Source organism: Grus americana, chromosome 11 (assembly GCF_028858705.1).
Source record: "Grus americana isolate bGruAme1 chromosome 11, bGruAme1.mat, whole genome shotgun sequence".
Classification (NCBI taxonomy): Eukaryota; Metazoa; Chordata; class Aves; order Gruiformes; family Gruidae; genus Grus; species Grus americana.
This window is the reverse complement of record NC_072862.1, coordinates 21,502,212-21,529,514: the sequence shown is the minus strand read 5'-3', so window position 1 is coordinate 21,529,514 and position 27,303 is coordinate 21,502,212. Positions and strand designations below refer to the sequence as shown.

At 40.0% G+C, this 27,303-nt stretch overlaps 1 protein-coding gene across 2 annotated transcripts in view; it reads left to right on the top strand.

The window, feature by feature from the left end:
- VGLL4 (vestigial like family member 4) overlaps positions 1 to 27,303 on the top strand; it is an 89,976-nt gene that overhangs the window by 51,898 nt on the left and 10,775 nt on the right. For both annotated transcript variants that reach the window (XM_054838793.1, XM_054838792.1), the window contains one exon: positions 11,863 to 12,052. In XM_054838793.1, coding sequence (XP_054694768.1) covers positions 11,863 to 12,052 — 190 coding nt within the window. The remainder of the gene's footprint in view (positions 1 to 11,862; positions 12,053 to 27,303) is intronic.

The following is a 27,303-nucleotide window of genomic DNA, read 5'->3' as shown; positions in this document are numbered from 1 at the left end:
GCAGTCATGGAGGGAACGGGAGCTTTTGGACTAAAATCTCTTGTGACTGTGGTTCACCTATAGTGGACCTCTTCTAAACTGAGATGGTGAAATCTGTTTCAGTGGAAGTAGTTGAGTCTTTTGAGCTGATTCAAGGAATGAGCTCTTACAAAGAACAGTGGGATGGAAGAATTTTAAGTTCTCCTATTTGAGCTGCAGGACCTCTGCAGGTCTGTTCTTTCATATTTCAGGCTTGTTGAGTTGCATAAAAGGAGTTTGCCCACTGATGCTGGCAGTTAATTTTATATTCTCTTCTGAAGATGAGTTGGGATAAGAAACTTCAATTAAATAGCAGTCCCACTGTGGTTATGCAATGCGTGGCTCGGCAACAGGCAAGCTGATAACCCATTTATGACCTAAAGCAGCGCTTCCAAACCTTTTTAATTAATACGGTGTCTCACTGGCCCCTGAAGTGGCTGTTTGGTGCCATTAAAAATTCACAGTGGTATTTAATAGAGTGCCTGCTTAATTATGGGGTGGAACATCTTTAATGTTTGATGGAGGGTAGAGATCTGCAGAAATGTGGAGGATGTGCATCATTCAAGTAAAATGGGGAAGGATTTAACAGATAATTAACTGGAGAGTGATATTATAGTAATGTAGTGAGAAATGTGATTTCTGGATCCTGTGGAGCTAGCATCTTGTGAATGGTGGGACACAGATATACAACTGACATTTTTTGTTACCTTTGTTTTATCAACCCATCTGTTCTTCCCTGTCTTTTCTGTGTTTCATCAGGAACGAGTTGCTTCTGCAACTTTGAAATAAATAAACAAGGAGCCTGGAGTTAAGTTAATCAAAAGGGAGATTCAGCTAAAGACTAGTAGGTATAGGGGAAGATGAAGCCCTAATTAAAGGTCTTTGAGAAGTAGAGTGTAACTTTGGTACTGCTTACCCATTGCAGTCCCATGACTGTCAAGATAACTTCAAAAATATGAATTTCTGCTTGTTCCTTGCTTTTCCAAGAGTTCTGGAAAACCTGCCCTGAGTGCCCAGAAATCTGTGAGAAGGGCTGTCCAGGCAGCATGTAATTTCTTGGTAGCAAACCCAATCCCTCCCTCTGTCTTTCCTGCCTTAGCTTCCCCTTAGAGAGAACATTTATTTTAAGTGACCCTGCAACTTGGTGCCATAAACCACCCTCCCTCTTGTGAAAGAAACAGCCCAGCTATGATTTAGACAGTGCTCCCATCCATCCCTTAGCACCATAGCCTTCTCTGCCCTTTTATCTCCCTGAACCTGACAACCTCTATCAATCTCAGTCACTGTGTGGTAGTGCTGACTGTTGGAGTGGAGGGGTGTTAATTCAGACCTGGTATCTTCAGACCTTCTGATGAGGAAATAATAATGTTCTCTGGTACCAGGTTTCTCACAGTCGAATCTCCTAGAGGAACATTGGTTTCAAGCTCTTGTACTCTGTGGTTACCTGAATTTTTCTGTGGATCTCATTACAGCAAGTTGGTCATTGGTCATGTCCTCCCCCGTCCCCCCCAAATAAAATTACTTATCTTAGTTGCATGTCATGAACCCAAGATTAAAAACTGCTATATCAGAGGAACAAAATTACTTTTATCTTTTCCGTAGTGGTGGTGTGTGCCTGTTTGTCTGTTTGCTTTGGGGACAGTCCTTTCAGGAACAATGGTAATACTTTGGATTTTTTATGTATGTTTCTTTATACCAGCACTCGTAACCCTGGAGAAATTACATGGCATCCTTTCCTCTCTACCTCGCGAGCCACACTGTTCTCTGGGCTCTTCTAGACGATGAAGCCTTCACGAGTTTGTGGTTACTAAAACACTACTTGTGAGCAACAGCTGAGGAAGACTATTGGGTTGCATCTCAGAACAAAGCAAAGCCAGTGGGTTGAAGGATCTATATTATCCAAGCTCGTAGTGCTTACGATGAGCTTGAATTCATTCTCTTCTACTGCCTGGGTCACATCTCACCTACTGCCATCAGTTACAGTAAACTCCTGCACATGAGGAGCTGGCAAGCTGACACGTCCTCCTCATTTTCCATGTAAATAGCACGATCAAAAGACTATCTTGTTTTCATCTGAATGGCTCATGTAGTTTGCTGTTGGATTCAGAGTGCTTGACTGCCCTGCACAGTTGTCACTGCTCTCTCGCTTCCCCTCCGTAGAAGGGATTTCGGAGCCCATTTTGAAGGACAAAGGGATTTTGTTCTTTACAATGGATTCTTTGTGGGAGATGGGTTGGAATTGTTCTGATGCTCTGTGGATTAAAGTCTTCAATATTCTGTCCAGCTTGGTTGAAGGGGCTCTGTGTTCCTTTAATAAGCGAGCCCATTTCAAACAGGCTGCAGTCAGGTAGCACAAAACCAAAACTGAAATTTAAGTTTTTCCTGTGTTCGTTAGGCCAAATGTAATTTGCTCTTTTCACCTCAGTTTAGGAAGAGATGATCACGTTGGTGACCAGGAAGGTGGCAGCAGCTCCTAGTTGCGTGTCCACGTGTGTGTGGTGACTTCTTTGCTTTTTATGGCTTTTTTTTTTTTTTTTTAATTACCATTTTGAGGTCACTTGTATACTACTACTAATAGGAATCCAATCAGGGAACTTAGCACTACGCCTTGCTGGACTGCACACAGTGCAGTGGTCTAAACAGTGACCCTGTTTTTTTCCAAATCCATTCTGAAGGGAGCCACCCATATGTGCTTATCTTTTACTAACATTTTGAATATATTTGCTTTTTGTGTTTGTATTTTAAAAGAACAGTGTTTATATCCTCTCTTTCAGGGCCTTCTACCTTCCAGGTAGAGAATTTGGGGAAAAATAAAATGGAAATAAAAGAAACATCGCTTGAAAGTGCAATAGCAGATTTTGCGGCTCCTTTACAAAGCTCATTTTTATTAATACTCTGGATTTTTCCACTTGTAGCAAAGGAGAATAATGTGAGAAAAAGTGTTTGGAGTGTGTTTATAGTAAACTACAATAAAACATTGCAGCATATCTAAAAATAGACTCCAGTTTAAATAAATGGAATATATATATATTTTTTACTTTTTCAAAGCACCTTTTGCTTCAAATCCATATGAAAGAAACGGTGCACAATTACTTGGATTTCATTTTAATATGACCCTGTTACAAGTAAACATCTCAAAATCAATGTCTTAAGCATCACTGCCGTAGAACATACTGACTGTGCTCATGTCCACAAGGGGCATTGATTACCCAGTGCAATAATCTAATTTATGTCACAGGTTTATATCCATGAACCATCAGCCACTGGAGCAGAAGGTGGTGTTTCAGACCTGCTGTCCCCTAACAGAAACAGGATCTAAAAAAACCAGAGGGAGAGTAGCAAATGTTTTCTGTCTACTTAAGAGGAATTATTCTAATTTGTGCTTTCACAAATTGAATTTCCTATTCGTCTCTCTTTACCATTGCACGAAAATATGTAGTTACAAGGTATCATTTAGTATGTTGAAATACTGCTGAAGCACCCAATCTAAAGATTTTTTTTCTGTTGTGACCTTGCTGTGACTTTGATTTACTTTTGAAATAGATGGCAGGTCTTCTAGCTTTGCCTGTTTCTGCTAGAAGACAGGCTAGTCTTTGATCAGTTCAGCTTTGCCGTCTTTTATGTAACACAGTCATTTGGCTGGGTGACAAAAGAAAGAACACCTGGATCTGGAAACCGCCACTGTTTCAGAAAGCAACATCTGCAACGTGTGGACCTACAGTTAGATTTCATTCTCAGGTTTTACATTTCTAATAAAATCGCATTCTCACGCTGCTAAAAGTGAATCTTAAAATCTACTTACCAGAAGTGTGAGAGCATGCCATATAACAGTTTTGCAAATAAGCTGAATTCCGGTGATCTGTTTATTATTTAAACTTTGCATGGTGGCAGTTTGAATTACATCTTCTGGAATTATTTTCTATATTAGGAATTACTGTACCCATTAGCGTGGTCTTTTATTTAGTGCTTTCTCAAGCGTACATGTCCCATAAGCATTCCGGCCAGATTACAAGGTGAAAATGGTGGAACTTCACCTCTCTCCATGGGTCTAGCCCAAGACTGGTGGAACTTCACCTCTCTCCATGGGTCTAGCCCACAGACGCTCACTTAGAATCTTTAGAGATTTCAGCTGCACGGAGGAGGAAGCATTACCTAGCACAGAAGAAACTTAAGTGACTGAATTTCAGTCTTAGTATACATGGAGTATGGTGTAGGGATACACCAGAACTACTTACAGCTCTTATGATGCAGTATGTTTTGCCAGGGAATTAAATGGGTCGTGTGTCTTTTGCTGACCAGTTAACACTAATGCCATGTTTTCTAAGCAAATACAAGAACATGAAATTTCCTGTTTTCTGCAGAAAACACAAATGATGCTTCTCCCTTTGTCTTTATCCCCTCCCTTGCTTGGGATGCCCTTGCACCAAATAAAAGTAATCTCTAGCCTTCTACGTAGGAAGTACAGTTAGGCCGAGGAGTCGAGCAGTTGTACCTTTGTCAGCTTATTGAGCAAGGCGATACTGTCACGTTTGACGTCTCTAACAGAACAGGGCTGCTGCTTGGTGCTCTTTTCACAGTTACCTGTACGTGCCAGTATATCGACTGTCGTGGCTTTTACCTGAACAAGGCTTGTGCGTGTCTGTACGCAGTCACAGGACAAGACTGGCCAGAGAGTGACCGTGTATCTGTGTAGGACAGGTCACTGTTCCCTAATTCCTTTACATCTTGCTTGCGTACCAAGCCCCGCATTACTCGGCAGGGCCGGGTGGCCCAAGTACAGGGCCATAGCAAGGCACGTGTTGCTTTCTGTACTCGGTCGCTCTGCTTAGCTTGGCAGCTTGCCTTTCCTCTGTATGAGCCTCTGTAATGCACTGAGCAAACATAAAGTGATAACTTGCGTTAATTTTTAGTCCCTCTTAACCGACTTTCAATGTTTGAGATAGGTTTTTCCTGGGAGAGCTGGCAAAAAGGCCCAGAAAGGAGTTGGTTTGGGGAGCAACCTTGCTTCCTGAGCAAAAAACCCATTCTCAGCCTTCAACTGAGGGAAATCCTTTTTTGGCATTGATGTTAACAAGTATTGTAGACATCCCTGGTGCTGTTTATCTGGAGATTAGTCTAGTTTAGCATTGATTGCATTTAAATCTTGTCTGCCAGATAATTGGAATCTTTTTCAGCCGTAGTTGACGTGAGTACAGGTACTCCAAGCAGAAAAAAATGAACATATTTTAGACTTTCAGCTCAGTTACTGCAGGAGGTAGCTAAATAGGACACTAGCTTAAAGGGAGATCCGTGAATTTATGAAGTAGTCTCACGCTCTGCAATTAGAGCTAAGCCTGAGTTCACTGTTGGGCTGGAACTGAACACAGCCCCACAGTCACAACTGTTGAGGTGTGAAAATTGAAATTGGTCAGAGGAGATATGAAGAGCTCTGCCAGACTGGAGCAGTAAAATTTCTTCCATTCTGCTTTCTTTGTGGCCTATCTGCGGCTCCTCTTCTTTCCATGCCATCAGTGTCTTGCTTACCAAGATCCTTTTTTTAAGCTTTTTCTTTCTTTCCCAGCACCAAAAATGTATTAAAAGGAGACTCAGTTGGTACCTGGTTAGCAGAGTGAAGAGAATTTATTGCAATCGTAGTTTAAGTGGTCAGCAGAGACTTTTCACTTCTCTTGTGTTTCTGAAGTGGTTTGTAGAACTGAAATAGTTATCCATGTAAATCAATTTATGTATAGAGAGTATGCATGTACTGTTTTGTACAGCTATGGTTCTACAATACGATGAGAGAGAATATAAGATGATGTAGTCAGTTTTTCACAGTACATTTACACAGCAAATACAGTGAGGCTGGGAAGGCAATCGTGCCATTTTCTGCCCGTTGCGATTCAGTGTTTTGTATAAAATACAGCATTGTCAAGACCTGTTAAGTTAAAATCTGCTTTAACTCGTGCTACTCGGCTCTGATTAACAATATGTGTTTTTTGAAAGGATCCTCAAGCAAGCATGCCTGCATCCTGCTAGCGATATCACTGTACCCAAGTTCTTTCTGCAGTCCTTTGAACGAAAGAGGAGGGAAAAGTGGGTGGAGATGATTGAACGCAGAGGTCACTATTTTATGTTCTTGGTGGCAATGTCAAGCATAACGTGTCCCTCACTGGCAGGCACAGTCAGATGGAGGAGCCAGAACAGAATAGACGATTTAATCACTGTATTTTGGGTTTGGCCATGGGTTTTCTGGCATACATATCTCTGCACAGTGGTAGCCAGAGCTTGGTTCCAGGACTAAGTGCTTTTCATATGTTTTGTAAACGGATGAGAGCAGGCCTTTGCCAATTTTTCTGTACATGTGTATGTGACTTTTTGGTTTCCACTAAATTAGCTTTTTGTCATATTACAAGCAAGTCAGTAAAATATGTGTCACGTAAGCAAATCAGTAAGTTGGCTGCTGAAAGAACCCTATCAATTATAATAAAAAATATTTCCAAGATCTAATTTCATAGCAGCATTTTATGATTAGGCTGTTCTCATTAATACTTAATTTTTGTGTTTTATTATGCTCTCCAGGTAGGCCTGGTTTATATACTACAAAGGAAATACAGACTGCTGTGACTTTGTTTACAGCGTTTGGCAGACTGCTTCCCAGAATTAAATCTTATTTAAGCTCAGTTTAAATCATATCTTTTATAGAAACTGCAATCCAGAAATAAAGTAGTGGTTCAAAATGATGTTTTTACATAAAGGATTTTTTTTGTTTGTTTTGAGTGGGTGTTATAGAAATAGTCAGCGATTATATAAATAAATATAATTTGTGACTGCTTCTTAGGATGTCTTTTTTCATGAACCAAAAATTTACTACTGAGCAGGCAGAATGGATTAATTCATTTTCTTTGCTCAAGCAACTTAAGTAAATCTGCCTTAAATTACATACTTTTAAGATTGTTTGTAGTCTAACTATTTCACATAGATTTAATTTCTGCGGAATTTCACAATTTCAGGGATATCAATCCTCTTACAATGTACAGTATGCTGTGAAGTAATACCCAAATTAGGTAGCTGACAACATCTGCAGATTAATTCTATATGACTGTATTGTGATTCCTTTGATAACTTGTTTTGATGACTTGGTGAATTGAGTAATTTGTGGTGACTTCCCTGCTTCGTATTTGATATCTCAAATCATGTGATTTTTGTGCATGAATTGGATTTTTTTTTTTATGCCATTTATCCCAATTTATGTTGGCACAGACTGACTTCTGTGTTTGAGATAGTGGAAGAAAACATGGAATAGTTCCTAAATTCATTTCAATCTATTTGCAGTTTAATCTCATGATTGTTAGAATATAGGAATAGAAAATAAAACAAATTTAATTTTATAGTATCCTTTTCACATATATATAGCTTTTGTGAATGTCTTGGCTTTTCAGCAGAAATGTTTCACATGTCACGAGGGCTAAATTTTGATATTGGATCAGTAGAGAAAGCTGCCCTTGAAGATTGCCAGGTACTATTGATTCCTGGGAATGTCTGGCCCTAGGAACATGAGGCAACTCCTTTTACTAATGAGAGTTTGTCTGCATGGAGGCATTGGAAAAGGTAATTAAAGGTGTAATGCATGTTAATTAAAGTCTGTTAAACTCTCGTGCCCGTGATTGTATTAATTAATAGAGTGGCCTCAGGTCATGGTAATTCAGTCCTAGACCTTTAAAGATAAGGACCCTGTTGACAGACACCACAACTGATGATTTTTTGTTTGTTTGTTTGTTTTAATTTTTTTTAAAGTTATAAACGTGTTGGGAATTTACTCTTGTGGACAAATCCATTTGTCAGCCACAGAATGGAAAAGTAAAATGGGCAGGGGCAGTGCTGGAATTTTCTTTAAAGGACTTTTACTTCAAACTGTCTTAAGGTCTGTATCATGTCCATCTTCAGTTGGAAAGACGAAGCCTGTCATTTCTGGATTGTAATTAATGCTCAGGTTTTATGCATTAATAGTAGCCAGCGGGAGAGAGGAAATTGGGAGGGGGAATAGGATATGGTACCCATGTCTTACTGCAGCCCACACTGAGTTGATAGGTCAGAGAGGAAGGAAGCTAGCTGCCAAAATAGTGTATATTTTTTTTTCCAGTCTTTGGTAACTCCTGGAGTTCTCAGACGTATTTTAAGACTTCTCTGGTGTCTTGCTATCAAATCCACACTTGTAAAAACATGACTTTTGCTGTTGTGATGTTTGTATTGCGTGGACGTTTCAGTAGGGACGTGGATACTGCTGACTGAACTGCCAGAGAAACGCAAACAGAGTTGAAGATCCGCCGTTTGCTGAGAACTATCCTGGTGCTGTATATGTCTGAAAAGGGCCACGCTGGTTTTACAAACATTTAGTTTGCATGTGTTAATTTGAATCGCTTTCAGTTTAGGCTGTAAGTGGTTAAAATAAAGAACGTTCTTGCTGACTGCATGGACTTCTGTCAACTGAGCGCACTACCGCAGAACTGCTATATAGGCAGACACTACGTCACGTTGTTATCTCTGTTTAGCTTGTCTGTGCTTTATCATGTTGCCTAACAGTTTTAATAAAAAAAGGGAAAGAAAAAAAAAAAGACTAGTATGAATAGTTGTAAGTAGAACTATCGGAAAGCAGGAGATCTGGAGTGCCTTACGCCAGCTGCTTACTGAAACAAAGAGAAGTATTATGAGAGGCACAATAAATGTGTTTGCTATCTCTGCTTTCAGTTGCAGTGCAGACACAAGCCGTCACAGTAATGAATTTTGAAGACCGGAGTTTGGACTTGGGGAATTTTATAAAACACAGTTGTTTTATCAGAGTGTTGTCTTGCCAGCTGTGTGATGTGAGTCTGGTTACCATGGAGTGTGGTCAGCTGGGGGAGACAAACCTAGTCGCTAAACCAGCATTTGGTGGGGCAGACTCCGCTGTGGTTTCTCCCCCTCTGCTTTAAATTCAAGTCTGGTAAGGAGGAAAGTAGTGGGGAAAGAAGTCGCCTTTTTATTTAAATAAAAAGCAGGTTTAGCCCTAATCAAACTTAGAGGCCACATGAGAATGCCCGGTGCAGTACAAATACAGTGTATGAATATGCAGTTTATCCCCGTAAACAGTGTGGAGCTATTTTTCCCCTTGATCTTGCCCCATTATCTGGACTCTTGTTTGGTATTGCTCTCTGCTTGCCTTGTGCCTGCAGGGTGGGCTATCCAAGATGCCGAGCACCGGCCGCTTGTATCTTCTCCTGAGGAGGTGCTCACCATCTTCCAGCCTGTCCTGTCAGAGCTCTTACTGCTCCTGCCTGCGCACCGCCGCCATCTCTTTCAGCTTTCGTTAATTTGGTTAATTTTGGCCGCATGGCTCTGTGCTGCTGCAGGTAAACGTACCAGAACTGTACGGTGTATCCAAGGGCCTTGGTGTCACCTGCATAATTACCATGTTACTTTACGATTAGGAAAATGCATTACCAAATTTGACAGACTTCAATTAGAATCCATTCCTTTCTTTGCTAAATTTCTTTCAAATGGGTTTATTTCCAACATATGATAGCAATAGCATTTTTACCAGATTTTGTACTCAGTGTGGATGTTGATACATAAATGCTGTTGTTACCATACATCTAAGAAGATGAATTATTTTAATTTTTTTTTAAGAAAAAAAACCCCATTGAGGTAATCGTATTGTGTCAGGCTCCTAGCTGCTGTTTGGGAAAAGGGGACAGTTTCTAACTTACTAAATTGGACAATGTGTAGAGCTTTTTGTCTTTTGTAAACACCAGAGTTAGCTTTACATGGATATCGATTGCCCGTGTTCCTGTCAGGAGCTGCTTAGTAGAAGTCAGTAGGAGGTCGGTGCCTACATGGAATTGTAATTCCTGTAATGGAGTTTTGTGTTTGAGTCTTCAGAAGTCATCTGAGATACTGCAGAGAGAAGAGTGATTGCATATGGGTGGGATGAAAGTATCACAAACATTAGCGGGTGAAAGTTTTATCTTTTGACGTTGGTATTAATTTTTTTTTTCCCCAAAGATAGAAGTGAGGGAGATTCCTCACTGAGAGAAACTGGTATGATGTGGTTTACTTCTAAAGTTTAGAATATGAACACTATGCAGGTGGAGGTTTCTACTGGCAAAATATGAAGGCTGAACAAAAAAAAAAATACAGAAATTTTACTGATATGAAGATCATTTCATAGGAGAGGTCTTTCTGATAAAAGCTTCTCTTGTGACATTAGAGAACTTGGGGGGGGCTTCCCAATGAACGCTTTGGTTGTTTCGAAGAGGAGAAGGACTGGATGCCTGTCTTAGAGCGTTTGCAGTAGAGCACAGTTTTTACTATTTAGAGCCGAGATGGAAAGTTCCTATTTAGATTTGGTGCCAGAGTCTTTAATAGAAATCATGACTTGTGGTATATTATAGGTCAGTGTATATTTGCTAGTTTATGTTATGCTGACTAAATTGGCAAAATGCTTATTTTTACTGGTAAACATTCAGGAGGTTTTCTCCTTGCTCGTTCTTTTTCCAACAAAATAGTATTTGTCGTGTGTGGAATTAGGGCAAGGTTTTATAAATCATCTGCCTCGGCGATGATGTGAAAATGTTTGGTGGCATACAAAGATTTCCATTGTCAGGTACCTCAGGGCTGTAGATGGAGTTAACTTCATCCTAATTTTAGTTCTGGAAATTATGGCCATGTAGAAAACAAAACGCTGCTGGCAGTGTAGGAAAAATACAAATTTTAAACTCTAGCAAAAGTGGCTATTTCAGGGATATTACCAGAATAGGTAACCCTGGTTAATTTAGCTCCTCTCCAAGCCCCTTATGAAGGCCCAAAAGCATTTTTTTAACATCTTTAAATCCCTCTGAAGTCTAAATACGACCTGTGGCTCTATGGACGTGAGTTCTAGTAAAGCCCGTAACTGCGGGTGAAATGCAGCACTGTTAGGCTGTACATTTAGTGAGACACTTAATTGAAAAAGTACTGTGGTCACACTTTAATGCATGCGTAGTACCAATACGTGAATGTGTTTATGTGCAAGCTAATTGTATCATTTCTAGAGTTATTTATACACGGCTCCCATATGCTGTGAATGGCATTTTCTGATACGTGTTAGATTATATGAAATTTATAATCTGCTCAGTACTCTGCCACCAGTCTGCCTAGTTGAAAATCAGCATTCTTAAAATTGAGATTTTGTGATTTCTTGTGCTGAAGAAGTGTGCTCTTTTGTTCATTGCTCCAAACATAGTTTAAAAGTATAGAGCAGGACATTTAAGGACAAACTTACACTTGCATCAGCAAGTTCCAATTTTTTCCCTAATTTTTACCTTGCATAGTTATATACCAGACAAGCTTGTTTTGGACCACTTTTTATAAAAGGAATCATTTGAGAATTTGAACGTTTATTCAGTTTTAGATCTTGAATATTTGGCATAAATGTGAACTGTAGGCCTGGAATTTATAACCACAACCATAAGAAAAGGAACAAAGCGTGTTTCATTGCGAATAGTCATGCTTTGCAGAATGAGGTAATGAACGTTCAGGGTTGGAATGGCAGCTTGTGTGAAGGAATGCTTCTGGACAAAAATGCTGTTGGAAAGATGTGTTAGCTCAACCTTGCAGATCATGTGGGGTGAGTTGACTCCTCTCATATTATGTTTTTCAACTGTTTATTCCACCATAAAGCGCTAAAGTACGGTTTATGATGCCTTATGTATCTTACAACCATGTCTTCAATATGCCTGTGCAGACCTGACATGTGTTTGGGAAATTTTTCTGCAAGAACATTTTCAGAAGCATGCTGTTTGATCTCTCTTTTCCCTGTCGTGTTCATTCTCACTTGTTTTCTTCCTGTAGGTGAAGCAGCTCTAAGAGGTGAGCCCAGAATGCAGTCTCTTCCAGTATCCTCTGCTCTAACCAACCATCGAACCGGCCCTCCTCCTATCAGTCCCAACAAGAGAAAGCTCAGCATGGACCAAGGGGATGATGAGCTAGACTGTGAAAATGACCATGTCTCTAAAATGAGTCGAATGTTCAATCCGCATCTGTAAGTGTCTTGCTTTTATTACCTCTGCTTCGTAGAACTTAGTGCTGGCCTCTTTGAGGTTTTTTTGGTGTGTGTCTAAAACTTCGTGCTAGATTTTTCCTTTGTTCCAGTTTGTATGGAAGATCTGCACAAAGGCTGGCTTGAGTAAATGGGTCTTGTTTTCATACAGCATGAAGTAACAGGAATTAGCCCACCTTAACTATTTATAGTAAAACATACGTATTCACCTTGCAATTTCTAAAGTATTGTTCGTTTGTTCTTTGTAATCTGCTCCTTTCACTTCCCTTGATTCGGAGGACTCTGTGCTCTCTGCTGATGGGGGTGGGGAAGCAGAAGGAGGGGAAACAGAAGTGCTTTGCATTTTTCTGAGGCCAGGAGATTGCGAGCCAGCTGCTTCGTAGTCTGCCTTGACAACTGGGCAAGCAGCAGTTGTTGCTAAACGTTACTTAAAGGATTGCACCGCAGCTCTGACAGTCAGATGTGGAATTTTTCATACAGGTAAGGTGTTGATGAGTTAGGTGCATGTGTTGGGTAATCACCAAATGCCATTCTTGCTGTGTTCTCATTCCTGGGAATGCAAGTCTGGTTGGCATGAAGTACAGGCTTAGAGAATTCCTTTCATTCTTGACTGGAGGAAGTGATCCGAGTGGTTCAGCAGTCCGGGGCAGCCTGATAGCTGTGCGCCTTTCCCTGCTGCCTCAGCTCCTGCAGCCTCTGCATTCCTCGCATTCCACGCTGCTGTGGACTGTTGTGTTCAGTCATAAGATGCGGACGGAGGTATTTATCCTCAAATAAATCACCATAGTGTTAGTCAGAGGCTGGGCCTGAAGTCTGCAGTCTTGGAATTTGTTACAAATCAGGAATCCAGTGCTGAAGTAATGCAAAACAATAAAAGCTCACAAGCAGAGCTCGACTTCTCATTTACAACGTACCTTGTTCTTTCTCCTAAAAACTTAACTATTTATAGCCTTTCTTTGGAGCTGAGAATGCTGGTATTGGAAAGAACTGTATGCCACATTTCTGTGGCATACATACATGACACAACTGAAGAAATTTATGGGATTTTTGAATTATTATGTAAGTTTGTGGGAAAAGGTGTGATTTTTATTTTTTTTCAAAACTCATTTGCTCGTGATGAAATAAAACACAGCTGGCAGTTACAGACATTGTAACACTTTATACAGTGGAGGCCATAAAAGTAATGAAGTCTGAACCAACAGACTCATGTGCAACCAAGGTTCAAAACTAAAAGATACAGGCAGTTATTTCATGTGAGCCCTTAGATATATTTTAAAGCTATCTGATCTTTTCCAGTATGGTCCATTTTTACTCATCCAGTATGGTATGTTTTTACTCAATAGATTTCTGTGATTTTGTATATGAAATGTGCATCTTCTTAGGAGAAAAAGCACGGGTTGTCTGCCTGGTGTTCATGTGATGGGACTTAATCTGTTTCAATTAAACCATCTACTGCAGATGAATCATAATCTAAAATAGCATACATGAGGCCGTCGATTTTTCTACTTTGTAAGTTTGATCTGGCCATATGAAAATAAGCTTTCAACTGAATATTACAAAACCTCAAACTTTTGTGATATATCTGAAATAGCTGAATATCTATATATTTCAGATATATCAGAAAAGTTCACAAACATTCTCCAAATTGTACTCCCATTTCTCTGTTGCCACCACCAATGAAGTTATTTTTTCAAACATTTTTTCGTATTTTCCTTTATTTTCAGATTATGACATTCTGGTTTAACAATAGAAACGTATTACTCAGACTTTGTGGAACTGTCCTAAAAATTTTGTTTTGAAGATGGGAAGTGTGTTGTAGAAGCTTGACTTGTTTGCATAAAGAAAAGACAGTAGATTTGGGGAAAGAAATACTTTATGGAGCACAATAATGGCAGTCATATTGTAATAACCTGGAGGTTCCAGAGGTCTAAATTTGACAACACTCAATTTAGAAAACCAAATCCATAAGAGATGTGGAGCGTAACGTGGAGACTAGATGGCACGATGTCTTTGGTGACGGCAAAGACATTTTTGTGATTTGGACTATAAAGATGAACTTTGGAGCTTATGTATTTTGAACTTTTCAGGGCAAAGTCCCCCGAAAGCATAGGTACAAAAACTGTTCCTGGACATAGCTGCTGTTCTTCGTTTGGAAGTCAGTGCTTGGAAGACAGAAGTCTTTGTAACCACGAGCAGCTCTTGCTCAGACATTCGGGTCTTTGTGATTGCGTTGGTAGAACTCCGAAGGAGTTGTATATTCATCCTCTAAACACCAGCATATTGTGGTTGGAAGCATAATTAAATAGGACAAGAATTGTGTGCTGTGGTTGTTATAAATGGTAGAACCTTTTGTTAGCAATTTGATGTTAACTCTTAGGTATCAACACCCTGGCATATCAGTTGCTGTGCTTCAGTGGGAATAAATCTGTTTAAATGCCTTGGCTATTTTTTATTAGAAATCCAGTGATGCCAGCCTTGTCTTCTGAAACTGCATGCTTTGAGATACTATGCTCTGCTCAGGTGTAACTCCCTGTGTATCTTCTTTGATTAGGTTCTTTGAGCTGTACCCAGGTATGTTTACTTTTGTCATGGAAAACCACTACTAGTGGAGTACAGTCTCTGGAGTAGAGTGAATCAAATTTTCCCAAAATTGCCCTGGCAATCTTACTGTGTTTCTAAAATACCTGCTGGAATTCCTGTGCAAAGAACAGTTTATCAAAGGCTCTGTTTTTCAGAGGAGGTAATTCTCAGCTTTAGGATAATAAAATATACTTGAGAACTTGTGGATTAATTTTTAAATTAATCAGCATGTGAAACTGCCTACCTTAGTTACAGCAGCGTACAGGACCATGTTTATACAGCTTCTGTATTTTTGTGGTCATAGAGATTACACCCATAAACTCCTCACTTGGGAAAAACAAATATTTCCACCCCAAATTAAAACCTAGGCATTGTAATATGAAGTGCCTTTATTTGCATTTCACACTTTCTTGTATGTCCCTCAAATGTTTTACTTAAAATGCGTTCCCTAAAGTATAATCTTGCCGAAGTAAAATGTGCTTTTTGTACCATCCTTTATTTTCTGGGGCTTCGTAAAGGAGAGGCAAGCTTGTTTTAAGCCTCAAGTCGAAACATGCCGTTGTTTTCATATGACTTCACTGAGTTCACCTGGATTTACAGAAGAGTAATTAGGAACTTGATTTATGTAAGAACTACAAGCGCTTTACGTATGGTTAAAGTGGTTGGAGAGCTATACCCGTCTGCCTTAGCAAAGGAAGCTGCTTTGTTACATTCCCAAGGTGTATTTCGCGTTTGGTGGCGAGCGCGGTGTGAAAGGGACGCTATCTGGGCGTCGTGATGCAAGGGGAATGCGAATGAAGCGTGTGGTACCTTTAAGTGAAGGTCTCCAGCCTGACCTGTGTTATGTGGGTTTCTTGTTTGTCAGGCTGGAGGCATTTTCTCATTTTCACAGTTCAGCTGAAAACAAAGGCCTCCTTATCCTTGCAGGGAGCTCGTAAGAGCTGACATCAGCCTTTTCCCAGCGGGCGTCAGCTCCGCCGTAAGAGTCCTACACGCAACCGAGGAGGCCGAGCGCTTTCTTCTCATGGCATTTTGTTTGCCAAGCAGCAAAGAAAACGAGTAAAAGAGCACAAAATTGTAATTTCATTTTATTTTTTCAAAGGCTGGTCTTGCTTCTCTGATTTTTAGTAGGAACTAGCAAATATGTAACTCTTAACCGCTTTTGGGCAAGGGACAGTCATGGCTAATAGGTCATACTTGTGGTGTAGCAATTTTAAAAATAGTTTGTATACTAGCAAATTGTGGGCTCAAATCAATATATTTAAGGTTAAAGTGAATTGATGTCACCGACATCTTCAGAAGGATTCAGATTTTGTGTTACTGGTAAAATACGTGAATCTGACTGTTTGGATTTCTATCGGAAGGGGCTATTTTTGGTCGCTTGTCGAGTACATCAGGCTGAAAGTTAGCGGTTCTGGTTTGGGACAAGCAGCCTTGTGAATAGGATATTTTTTTTCCTCTCAATCTCTTTGTCACAACTCCCATTTGGTTTGGTGGCATTAGGATCACAATGAAAATTAATTTCTATATGAAAATCACCTTACAGCAAAAGTTTGCAGCTGTTACATAGATGTCTGAGGAATAATAATCTCTTGGTTTGTGTGATAGATAATTTGGCTTTTTCTTGTAATAAAAGAAAGGTCTACACATAAATAAGGTAGTTTAATGTGTATCTCATAAGATGATGTTTAGTTTTGGACACAACTGTACAGACCCGGACACTTCTGTTTAAAATTCTAGGTGGTGTCTTCACTTTTGTTACAGTGAAGTGTCGTGGCAAATCTGATCCGTAAAGCCAGGCTAGATTCCTGGCATTTGGAAGCTGCCGTATATCATAAGTTTCTTACCATGAATATCCAATGGAGTTTGCTCACTATAATAGAAGTTACCCTGACATCCTTTTTAAAAAAATCTGTCTTAAGCTGTCCTGAAAGTTACTTGGATTCGAATAATTCAGGTTAGAACGGGCTTTAGAAGGTCATTTCATCCAACCTCCTGCTCAATGCAAGGTCAGCTCTGTCCTATTCAAGCTTGTAGTAGCTCAAAGCAAGGAGTTTTGAGTAAGATCTGAAGTACTCCATAAACAACACTCCTTATTAGAGGAGGACTCCATCGCCTTCCTCCTTGCCATTCCCTGACCTGGCTGAGAATGCAGGGTGGCAATGAGCTGCCGAAAATCAGGTCCCCATTGTGGTGGAGGCTGGCTCCAGCTCCAACCAGGGCTTGAGAAGAATTAGAACTGGGTTGCAGAGGTAGCGTGGGAGTTTTCTGAGAAGTTCTTTGCTGCTAACTACTGCTTTTTTAGTTCCAAACTTCATGTGGTATTAAGAAATATGTTTACACGGTAATTTTATTGTGACAAATTGGAATAAAAAAAAAAAAGAAAAACAATAACCCAACACACACAACTCGGAACACCCAAAATGTGTCTCATTTGCTTGCAGGCATCTTCGCTCAGTTCTCTTGGCACAAATATGCCTTTGAAGTATTTTAGGATTAACCTGGTGTTTTCAAAGCAGCCCTCTTGAAGCTGAAATCCTCTGTATTGCCAGTGGAACTGTTACAATGTGGCTCTTGTTGATTACAGTGGACAAAGGATTACAGAGCAGGTTTCAAACTGCTTTTCCTAATCTTTTTTTTTTAATTTCTTTTTGTGTATGTATTGCTTGAATGATGGACCAAATCAGTTGGATATATTTTCTCATTTGTTAGTGGAGATCACACACTAGCCAAAATTATTCTGAAGTTGTTTCCAACAAATGTACATTAAATCGAACCGTCAGAGATGGACTTGAAAGAGCTAATATACCTGAGTTAATATTTAACACTGAGTTTTGCAGAAGTTCTTATCCAAGGGGGAATTTCAGAAAGTACTCAAGTCCCTTTTGGTTCAGGTGGGTGTAGCCAAGCACATGTGAAATGTTCCTTATGAACAGTTCCAGGGCTAAAAATTGATTGATAGCTTATCAGTCCTTCGCAAAAAGACCTGATCTGTCAAAATTTGGTATATGTTTAAGTACTTGAAAAACCAGGCAATGTTAGCTCAGGTGTCTCCGCTTGCAAACAGAAGGGTTTTGTTAGCTAGCTCCAGAATTCTGCTTTGATATAATGTTTTCCACGTTCGTTTTCCTGCTTTTGTCAAGGAACATAAAACTCCCATAGTACGTCAAGGCTCCAAGCTGCCTTGCAAAGCAAAAAGCCGTGCCGTTGTCGTACAGAGGTACCAGCGCTGACCCAAGGAATTGCCTGCTTCCTGGGGTGACCAGGAGGAGCAGAACACGAAGCCCTTGAGCCCCGCTGTTGGCTTTTTACCCAAGGGGCCGCTCTTCATTTTCGCTAAAGGGAAAATTTACGTTGCCTAAATTACCCTATATCTACGTGGGGGTGAAATTCAGTGCCAGTCCAAAAGTCTGATATCTAAGCTAGAGGCAAGAAAAGAACCAGTAATATTTGCAAACATATTCTAGATGTATATCCTAACCATATGGAAACAAAGGTTTAATCTCACTTCTTTTTATTTAACCATTTTCCCAGATGTTTCCTGCAGTTTGACAGATGTACCATTTACTAGAAAGTTGCTCTCTTGAGAATTAGAATGTTATGGACACGGTTGCTATAGACAATGACTCTGTAAGGGTAAGATTTGGAATAAAATGTTACATTAATTTCTAGTTGAATAAGTAAATTTTTTTGCCCAGACTGAAGTGCTGGACTGGACAGTCTCCTTTCATTTTCTCTCATGCTGTAATGTACTACAAAAACATGCGAACCGGCTTTAACTCATTCCTGCAAAATTGCTGAGTGCTGACTCTGAATAAATGGCATTATTTCTTAGCGTTGAAAGGTGAAAAGTATTCCTCTGGCTATTTCTAACCACCCGTGGCCATCCCTGCGTTTCCAATTCGTGCCCTAATCGGTAGCCAGCTTTTCCCCTGCTCTGCCCGGGTTTTGGTACCTCATCTGACAGGGCGTGTAAGAAATGGAGGGGAAATGAGGGCGCAGCTCGTAGCTCACGGTATTGCGGCACTGCCACCTTCGTGCTAATGATTCCCCAAAAATGAAGAGGGGGGAGGAAGCTGATTAATCCCGTGCCGTATCTCGCCGCCTCCCAACAGCCCGGCCCGCCTTCTCCCTCAGCTGCCGCCTCTCAGCCCGCCGGGCGGCGCGGGGGACTCTTATCGTGACGAGGCGGCGGGGGCCGCGCTCTGCGCCTCAGCCGCTCGCCGAGCTGGTGAGGCCCCGGGCGGGCAGGGGGGGGAGGCGGCCGCCTTCCTGCGCCCGGGCCGTGCTTACCCCGAGGTTAGTACCGGGCCGTGCCCCGCGGCCCCCGCCGCCTCCCGGCCAGACGGCGGCCCCCTGCACTCGGCTCCGAGCCGGGGCGGGGGGGTGTCCCTCTCTCCCCGCGGCGCCCTGAGCGAGCCCACCCGCCCCGGGGCCGGGAAGGGTGGGTATAGTTTTCGCCGAGGATTTACCCCGACAGAAAATGGCAAGGGAAATAAAAGGACTTTGCCGCCGTTGAAGCCTGAAGGCTTTGACCTCAGTTATTTGACCGCTTCCCCCAGTGGAAAATGTTGCTGGAATCTGCTGTACTTTGTAGTTGCCGTGATGTTGCGTGAGTTAGATCCCCATGTCCATACTGCCTGACTGAAATCGAGTCGTCCTTTAAATTTCTTACATAACTCCTCTAACACTGTAAACAAACTCTGCAGCACAGCAGCTCTCCAAGACTACTACTTCACAATGTAAATATTGTTCCTAAAATACAGTGGAATGTGAACATAGAAAGCAGAGTATATTTGTTGGCTTACTGTACCTGCAGGCCTATGTGTGCATGGGAGTTGGATTTCACTCATTTCATGGCGCTGACTTGAGTGCAGAGTACCTGATTAGAAAGAAAAAGAGGTGGGATGAGTTTGGTAAGCCATGAGAAAAACTTTCCAAAACATCTGGGGAGAACTCTCAGCGCACTCTAATGACTGCTTCATGTAGTCTTTAATGTGGCACAGATGTACAGTTACTGTAAATAATGGAGGAGTCGCACATTATAGTCAAGTTAAGGTCGATTCGCGTGTTCCTGTCAAAGCCCCGTCTGTAAAGTCCTTGCCCGTGAAAGTTGCTTGCAGGTACGTGTCTGTGCCGTACGGACATGGCTGATGACTTCCTATCTGAATGATATGGAGTGATGCCTCCTGAATCTGCGCCACATTTTTAATCAGTAACTTTCAGTGTTCATAAACAAGTCTTTTTAAAGAGGAGTGGGGAAATAAAAAACCCAAACGTTTTTGCTTGTGATTTGCTTTTCTAACTAAAGTCCCCCTTAAACCAGATGTTTCTGTGAGAGGATACTGTTGATTGTACAATCTGATGGTTAACTTGAGTGCCTTAACTGCAGAAGTACCCTTTCAAACACTTAACTGCTACTGCTGTGGTTGCTTTGGTTATCATCTTTTCAAAGGAATTATTTTACTATGTTGGTATGAATAGTTGTGCAAAATATAATGAAGCTGTTATTGTATTTATAGTGTTTCTAGAGGTTTCAGTAATTCAGATTTTATTAGCAATTACAAACAGTTTCAATAAACTTTTAATGAAATGTTTATTCCTCTTATAAAACAGCCTGTGAAAAAATCTCATTTCTTAAAACCAGTTATTTAAACACCATTCTCAGTCTAAAGGTGTAAAGCCTGGCTTTTTTTAGAATTTTTGAAATTTCTGTCTGAAAGTGAATTAATGTACTTTCTCAGCTTTTCCTGCTTCACATCAGCTAATGTTACGTTGTGTACCTGATGGATAGACACCACAATTTGTAAGCTTTAATGATCCAGGCTCTTTTCCCTCTTTCTCCTAAGAACCACTGAGGTTGGAAAAGAAAGCTGTATAATCCCATCTCCTGACAATTTGACACAATTAGTTCTAGCACTGTGACCTTATTTTCAGCAACTGGCTTGTGTTGTTAAAGCTCTTATTAAATAAACTTGCCATTCTCACGTTGTTGATATCTTTTACGTCCCACGTGATCCATTTGAAGAAAAGGATTAATCTGGTCCTCCACCGTAAGATTCTACCTGATGCAGTCTTTTATGTGATTGAACTAAATAAAATCCCATAAACCTTTGAGAATTTGGGGTTTGCAGATTGACTTAAGCTGGTACCCACTTTTACAAAAATAGTTGCATGATAGGCATTAAGTAATGAATGAAAGTATTCTTTTCCAAATGAAAAAGTAGAAAAATATTGTAAGGAACAACCCAGAAAATACTATGAGAAAATGTAACTGCCATTTTTTATTTCCTCTAACAGTTCTGCACAGTTTCACCATTGAGTTTCAACACCACCAAGTTTTCCCAGAGCCTGCAGAACAGACTGATGTACCCTGGCAGTATTGAGCACACATGTATGTGGCTAATCTTGTTGCACTAGGACATGACCCACTGCTGCGTCTATTTTATGTGCAAGGTTTCTCCTGACATTGGCCCATAGTTTTCTCTGTCTGATCATAAATAGTTTTTACAGTATTTTCCAGTGAGTCAGTATAAAAGGTTTGTTGCATGTGCCAAGTTTGACTTCAAAAGGATGTTAATATGGCTGAATTATAAAAGCTGCACGTGACCCAGCACATGAATTGGTAGAATGTAAGAGGACATGTCTGCCAGAGGTGTTTGGGTGGGCACTGCAGTTGGGTACAAATTAATCATTTTACAGCTGCCTCTGAACCTTTCCAGTAACCCCTGTGACCTTCTAGCTGTTTTCATGGAAGCCTCTTTGCTCTTTCCTTACCCTGTCAGATTTTCCTTCCCGCTTGTTAGAAATTTTAGGGAAAGTTTGGAGTGTCCCTTTAACCTCATCTTTGATCATTTGCTTTTGTGGATGTTTTTCCTCTCCAAGCAATTCAAAGTGCCTCATGGACTTGAAACAGTTCAGACTTCTTCATGGATACTTTTAGTTTCCATTCCAGCGGTGACTTGCCTTTCTAGATCTTGTTCTGTTTGTCCCAATATATGCAGTAGCCTGACTCACTCTCCAGATGTGAACGTTGGCAGGCTCCTCTCTATTTCACCGGCTTCATTTGACTTTCTCAGAATAAGATTATTGTGCCTTCAAAGCACCCAGATACCAAGTTGACTTCTGTATAGTTTACTTTTGCACTAGAAATGAAATCTTAGTTCTGGGTGCAGACTGGCAACCATAGAATTCAGTTTCTGGTGTGCATTGATATGTCTGAGTTTTGCATGTTTACTGAAACTTTCTCCAAGAAAAAGTAGTCTCTGTAACTGTAAATTTTAAAGGTTTGCTTAATTCTCCTGTCTCCTTCCCAAGAGTTCCTTTGACAAGCTGTTAGACTGTAATTGGAACAGGGAAGCCAGCGGTGCCGTGTTGCAGGTTAGAGGACCAGATAGTTTCTCCTTTTTGGCTAATGAGATTGGCAGGAGGCTGTATAGTTCTTTGTCCTCAATCCTTGAAAGGAGTCAGAGCTGATCGGAGTTCTAGTCTGCTGTTGGTTTCCACCTAGATATAGTTAAACAAAACTTTGAAGAGATGAAATGGGCTTGTGTTTACGCTCCAGAAATCATTGTGCATTTTAGGAAACTTCTTACAATTACTGCAATGTCCAGTTATGCCTAGACATTTGTTATTATGGTAATAGGGAAAGGCTGGAACTTTCTATTGTTCCATCTCCACTTTTGGAGCCATTAGTTGTTTGGGGTTTTTTTGGGTTTTTTTGTTTTGTTTTTTTTTTTTTTTTTTAAAAGTATTTAATTTTCCTAACAGGCTAATTCTTATATACAGTTACCTCAGCAGAATGAATGAGATCACTTGCCATTTCAGACTTTTTCCAGATATTTGTATGTTAAAATTTTGTTGTTTTCATCTCAGGTACAGCCTCATGTAAAGCCTCTTCAAAAAATTATGGTACTTTAAAATGAGCCATCAGGTGCGCCACCCAAAATGAGAACCTAAATGTAGGAGGCTTGGAGTTGAGTGAGCAGGCAGTAGAAGTGTAGAGCAGAGAAATTAGTGAGCAGAGGTTCTGCGGTAATTTCTTTATTTTGTTTCTTCTTTTTTTAATAAAGTTGAATTACCGGTTTTGATTTTTACAGGTAACCTGCAGTCTGTACCTATTGCAGTAAAGGAAGTTTGTCATCATTTCTGGATTGTATATGTATGCATGTGTTCCAGCTGTGGCAAGATTTTTCATTTAATATATCCCAGAGTTTTACTGATGGATGGAATGAGTGATTACCATCATAAAGCAACCAGTGCTACCTTTTAAAACTGTCCTATAAGTGTGGGAGAAAAGATGGCCAAACATAAAAAAAAAAAATTCCTGTGAGAAAAATAAGTAGGATCTGAGATTGTGTTAATTGATTTTACTGTACATTAGATTTAGATTTCAGTTTTGTGGGTTTGGCTTTTGACTAAGGTCTTACATCATGCGGTTCTCTTGCATTCTTTCATACTTGTGAATATTAAGCCTTCAGGAAGGGAAGTTCTTCTGGATCTGAGTATTTTTGCTTGGTGCAGGCAGACAGTAATGGAACACTCCTTTATGTGTTTCACAGCATATTATTAATTTCTTTCTTTTACTGTGAAATCCGTTCTCCTGGTTGATTACATTTGCAAGTAACTATCTGGTCCAAGATTTTATCTCTGAAAATCTTGTTTTGGTGAGGATAAATATAGAAAGTCTGATCTATGTTTGTTTATATCTAAGATTAACCTATTTCTTGTAAGTATGTTTTCAGTGGTTTTATTTTGACTTCTTATCTCAAAGGTCTTTCCATTGGCTGTAGCACTAAGCTGAAAAAAATTGTTGTGAATTCAAACTTTTTAAGGGAAGGAACTGCAGAACTCCGATTAGAGGGGAGTGGAGAGAGCAGGGGAAAATGGGTACAGTTGGTGACGCCAAAAGAACTTTTGTAAATATGATGCTTAATTCTCCAAACTGGGCCAGATGCTCAAGTTGAAAAATTCAAAAGAACAAAAGCTCTTTTCTGGAAGAGTTAAGTTTAATTATTGGTGGCTGGAGAAGCTTTGAGGCACTGCTTAAAATCCTGGGTGCCTTTGCAGAGTGGTTTCTTGGCCTGAGGCAGAAAGTGAAGACTTAGCCACCTGCTTCTTTCCTGGGGGAAGAAATGGAGGATTTGCCAGCTACAGACCTGGGTTGAAGAACTACTTTGTAGCCAGCTGGCTAGCAGGCTGATGTTGTGGGGCCTCCAGCACCATAGCAGGAGGCATAGCTGCCGTAGTGCTGTGTGAGAAAGGTGATCACGAAGATCTTCAGTTTGTCCAAAAGATTTTCTGCAGGGGGGAATATACTGTACAAATAATACTTAAATAACAGCAGTGGCAAAAAGGGGAGGGCATTCTTTATCTTTCTCAGGAAACCACATCAGATGTCCGGATTCTGTGGCAGAAGTGATTCTTGCAAAAACAATAATCTCTTGCAAGTTGCCTACTTGAAAGTTTTTTGGGATGGAGTACTAAGCCATAAAAGAAAAAGGCTACTCAAAGTAACAGGGAAGCATAAAGCTAATAAAATGGGATGAAAAAGGGCAGCCATTCAAAGTAGATGTGGTTTGAAGAGTGTATTGGGCTGTTTGGAGTATTTTTTCGTGTTATGAATACTTCAGATAACTGGCTGGCACTCAAAGAGCAAACTGTTAATACTTTCAGATTTTGTTTGGGTTTTTTTTAGCGAATTTGGATTGCTTAAAAACTTCTGGGTAAGGAACACTTAGGATTTTTATTTTTTTTTAAATGTTACCTTAGATTCTTGTTTTCTCACCTCACAGTAACAGAATTAATGTATGCAAGTAAAAACTTTTGCAGGAAATTATCACAATCATGTGGAGAAGGTATTTTCTATCAATGGATTATAAATCTTTAAGTAGTCTTTAACAAAAGCAGCTGTCCTCTTTCAGACTTAAGAGTTTGTGAATAAATGGAGTAAAAGATGTGAGAAAGCAAGTATTATAAAGATGCTGAAAATATTTAAATCGTATTTGAATTAGGTTACACAAATGAAAGTTTACTCTTAAGCAATATTATGCATTGTGTTTGTATAAAGAAAACATCTTGCATGATAATTAAAAAATACTGTAAGCGGGTATTTGTTCTGTGAGTGAAACACACTCCTGCAGTACAACCATTTCGAGTTAGAGCTCTATTTCTGCCAAAGGGAGTGTGAAACGTCTGTGATTTCTTCCCTGGGAGGTACAGTAATACTTTTGGCATCTGTTCCTTAAGGATCTGCAGGCTGGAAGTGAGTGCAGCAAAACTGTCCCCTTCGGTGGGCCTCTTTTTTTTTTTTTTTTTTTTTTTTTTCTTCCCCTTTTCCTTAAAGCAGCTGGCAGAGTTAGTCTGTTCCTGTAGGATGAGTGTGAATTACCGCCACTCTGTGCCAGTGAACAGAACAGCCGCATTGAGCGGTTGTACAACAAAAATATAAATATTAAGAACAATGCCTTTTAGCTACCTTTGAACTGGTTCCTGAGGAGGACTGAGACATTGCTTTCAATTACCAAACATTATTTAGATCCAAACTGAAGCAGACTTTCGGCTAGCAGTCAGGATGTGTGTGGTTTGGTATGACATCCATCTGAGCACATGATGCTTGGTAAGTGCTGGAGCCTCCGTTATGATTCACTGGGGAGAAGCATGGAAAACAATGTCTGCTTTTCAAGTGTTGGAGAAATGAAGTTAAGGTTGGAATCATGTAATTTTGCTAAAATAAACCTGCAAGTAGCTTGAATACCTCTGTTAGAAGGGAAGTAAGGATGATGGGTATGGCTGATGTAATAGCGTCCCACTGCCTGCTGTTTGCTCAGGTTCTCACTGATACTAATTGCTAGCTATTTTTAAAGCCGGTGGAGATGCGCTGGCATATTGACCGCTGAAGATGGAGCCCAGAGTTTCATATGCTGATTTCTAAGACAAAGTGGAGTCGAGGGATGGTAAAGCTGTTTGGACAGCTGGATTTATTTGTAGTATATATTTTAAAATTATTTTTCAAGCATGGTCAGAAATCCTTCTTTGTAATTTTCTGCCCTTATGTTTGAACGAAGAGGGTCATCTCTATACTTGTACAGTGCATCTGGAATTTTTAAGCTAATTCACTTCAGTGAAATATAATTATCTTCAAACACGTGCAATTTTGATTGTCCCTTCAGACAAAGCATCTAATATCAAAACAAGAATTACTTTTCTCAATAATAATAAATTATAATAATAAAATTGTAACAAACTTTGTTTCTAATAGAAAATTATTTTTAAAGTTACATTTCAAATGGAATTATTTAATAGTATGAAATTGATGAATAGTCTATAAATAATTTTATGTACAATTGTTTTACAAGTGGAGTCAGATGTCTGTAGGATTTGCTATTTATATTGAAATAGGAGGGACTCAGAAGTGCTGGTATATTTTCCCAAGGGCAGAGCTATCATGTTACTATTCTACATGGTGCTGTAAAATTTTCAGCTGGGCTCAGAAACAAAAAAAGTGATGTGGAAGTAGAGGCTTCAGGTATTTTTCATTTTTTGCCAAGGCTATACAGTGGAAGGTAGATGAATTGAGAAGATTTTTGAGGAGTGGAGTATAAACTGTTCCCTGCCCGGAAGAGGAGTTGTTCTAATTTAGGAAGAGGGAATTATTTGCCTACAGAAAGGGCCAGGGTGTGGTCTGCTAAGATTACTGAGATAACTCAATAATTTTAGGTATCTTTAGGGAAGGTCTGCCTACTGTGCTCTGCTTCCTGACGTCAGGCTGATCCCATTTCCCAGTTTGTTGGTCCCTTCTTCCAAAAATCTTAGCAGAAAAGTTAATTTTCATTTTTTTTGGCAGCGGTTCACCAATATTTAGGGCTATGACTTTTTGTTTAAAGTGAGGATGAGTGCAGTAGGTACCGTTGTGTAAGATGGAAAATTTCTTTTGCTTGGGAATTTCAGTAGGTTTGTTCATCACTGGTCACTTGACAGCCCTGCCCCACCCCGTAAATGCGGCACCAAGTTGTTGAAATCCCACTTCTAAGAAAAAAAAAACCAAACAGCTGGTGTAGCTACCTTTTTTTGTTTCATTTTACAAATATTTCTGGTGGGGGAAACAAAGTTTTTCCTTTGAAAATCACCTTGTGCTTATTAAAGCAAAATATAATCATTCTGAACAGGGTTCTTTTTTTCTTTGAGTGAAAAGTAGGAACCTGCTGGAACCACATGTCATTTTGCAGCCTCCAAATGGTTATTTAAATTGCAGAAGACCAGGTAATATTTAGTTGAAAAATAAGATTTTTGGTTTGCAGCCACTAAAGCTACTGCATTGCAGCAAGTAGAACGAGCCATCTCTACACAGCATTGCCTTTATCACTTGAACAATGATTTTACCAGTGTCTTTTCATGTTGTTATTTCCCAGGCTATCTAATGGCTGTTGTCCAGGTACAAAAGAGTCTGCAAAGGCGTACTATTTATGAAGTTCCCTGCTTGCTTCCTAAGGGGTGGTGAAGGATTAGTTTGTTGTGTTCAGTAGCTGTTTCAGTACTGTAATTCAAGATGAGGCTACTGTACTTTAAATATAGAGTCTGTTGTGCTGCCATTAAGTCACACATTTGCATCAGTCATTAGCTCAGAGCAATGCAATTCTAAACTTCGTTCTTCT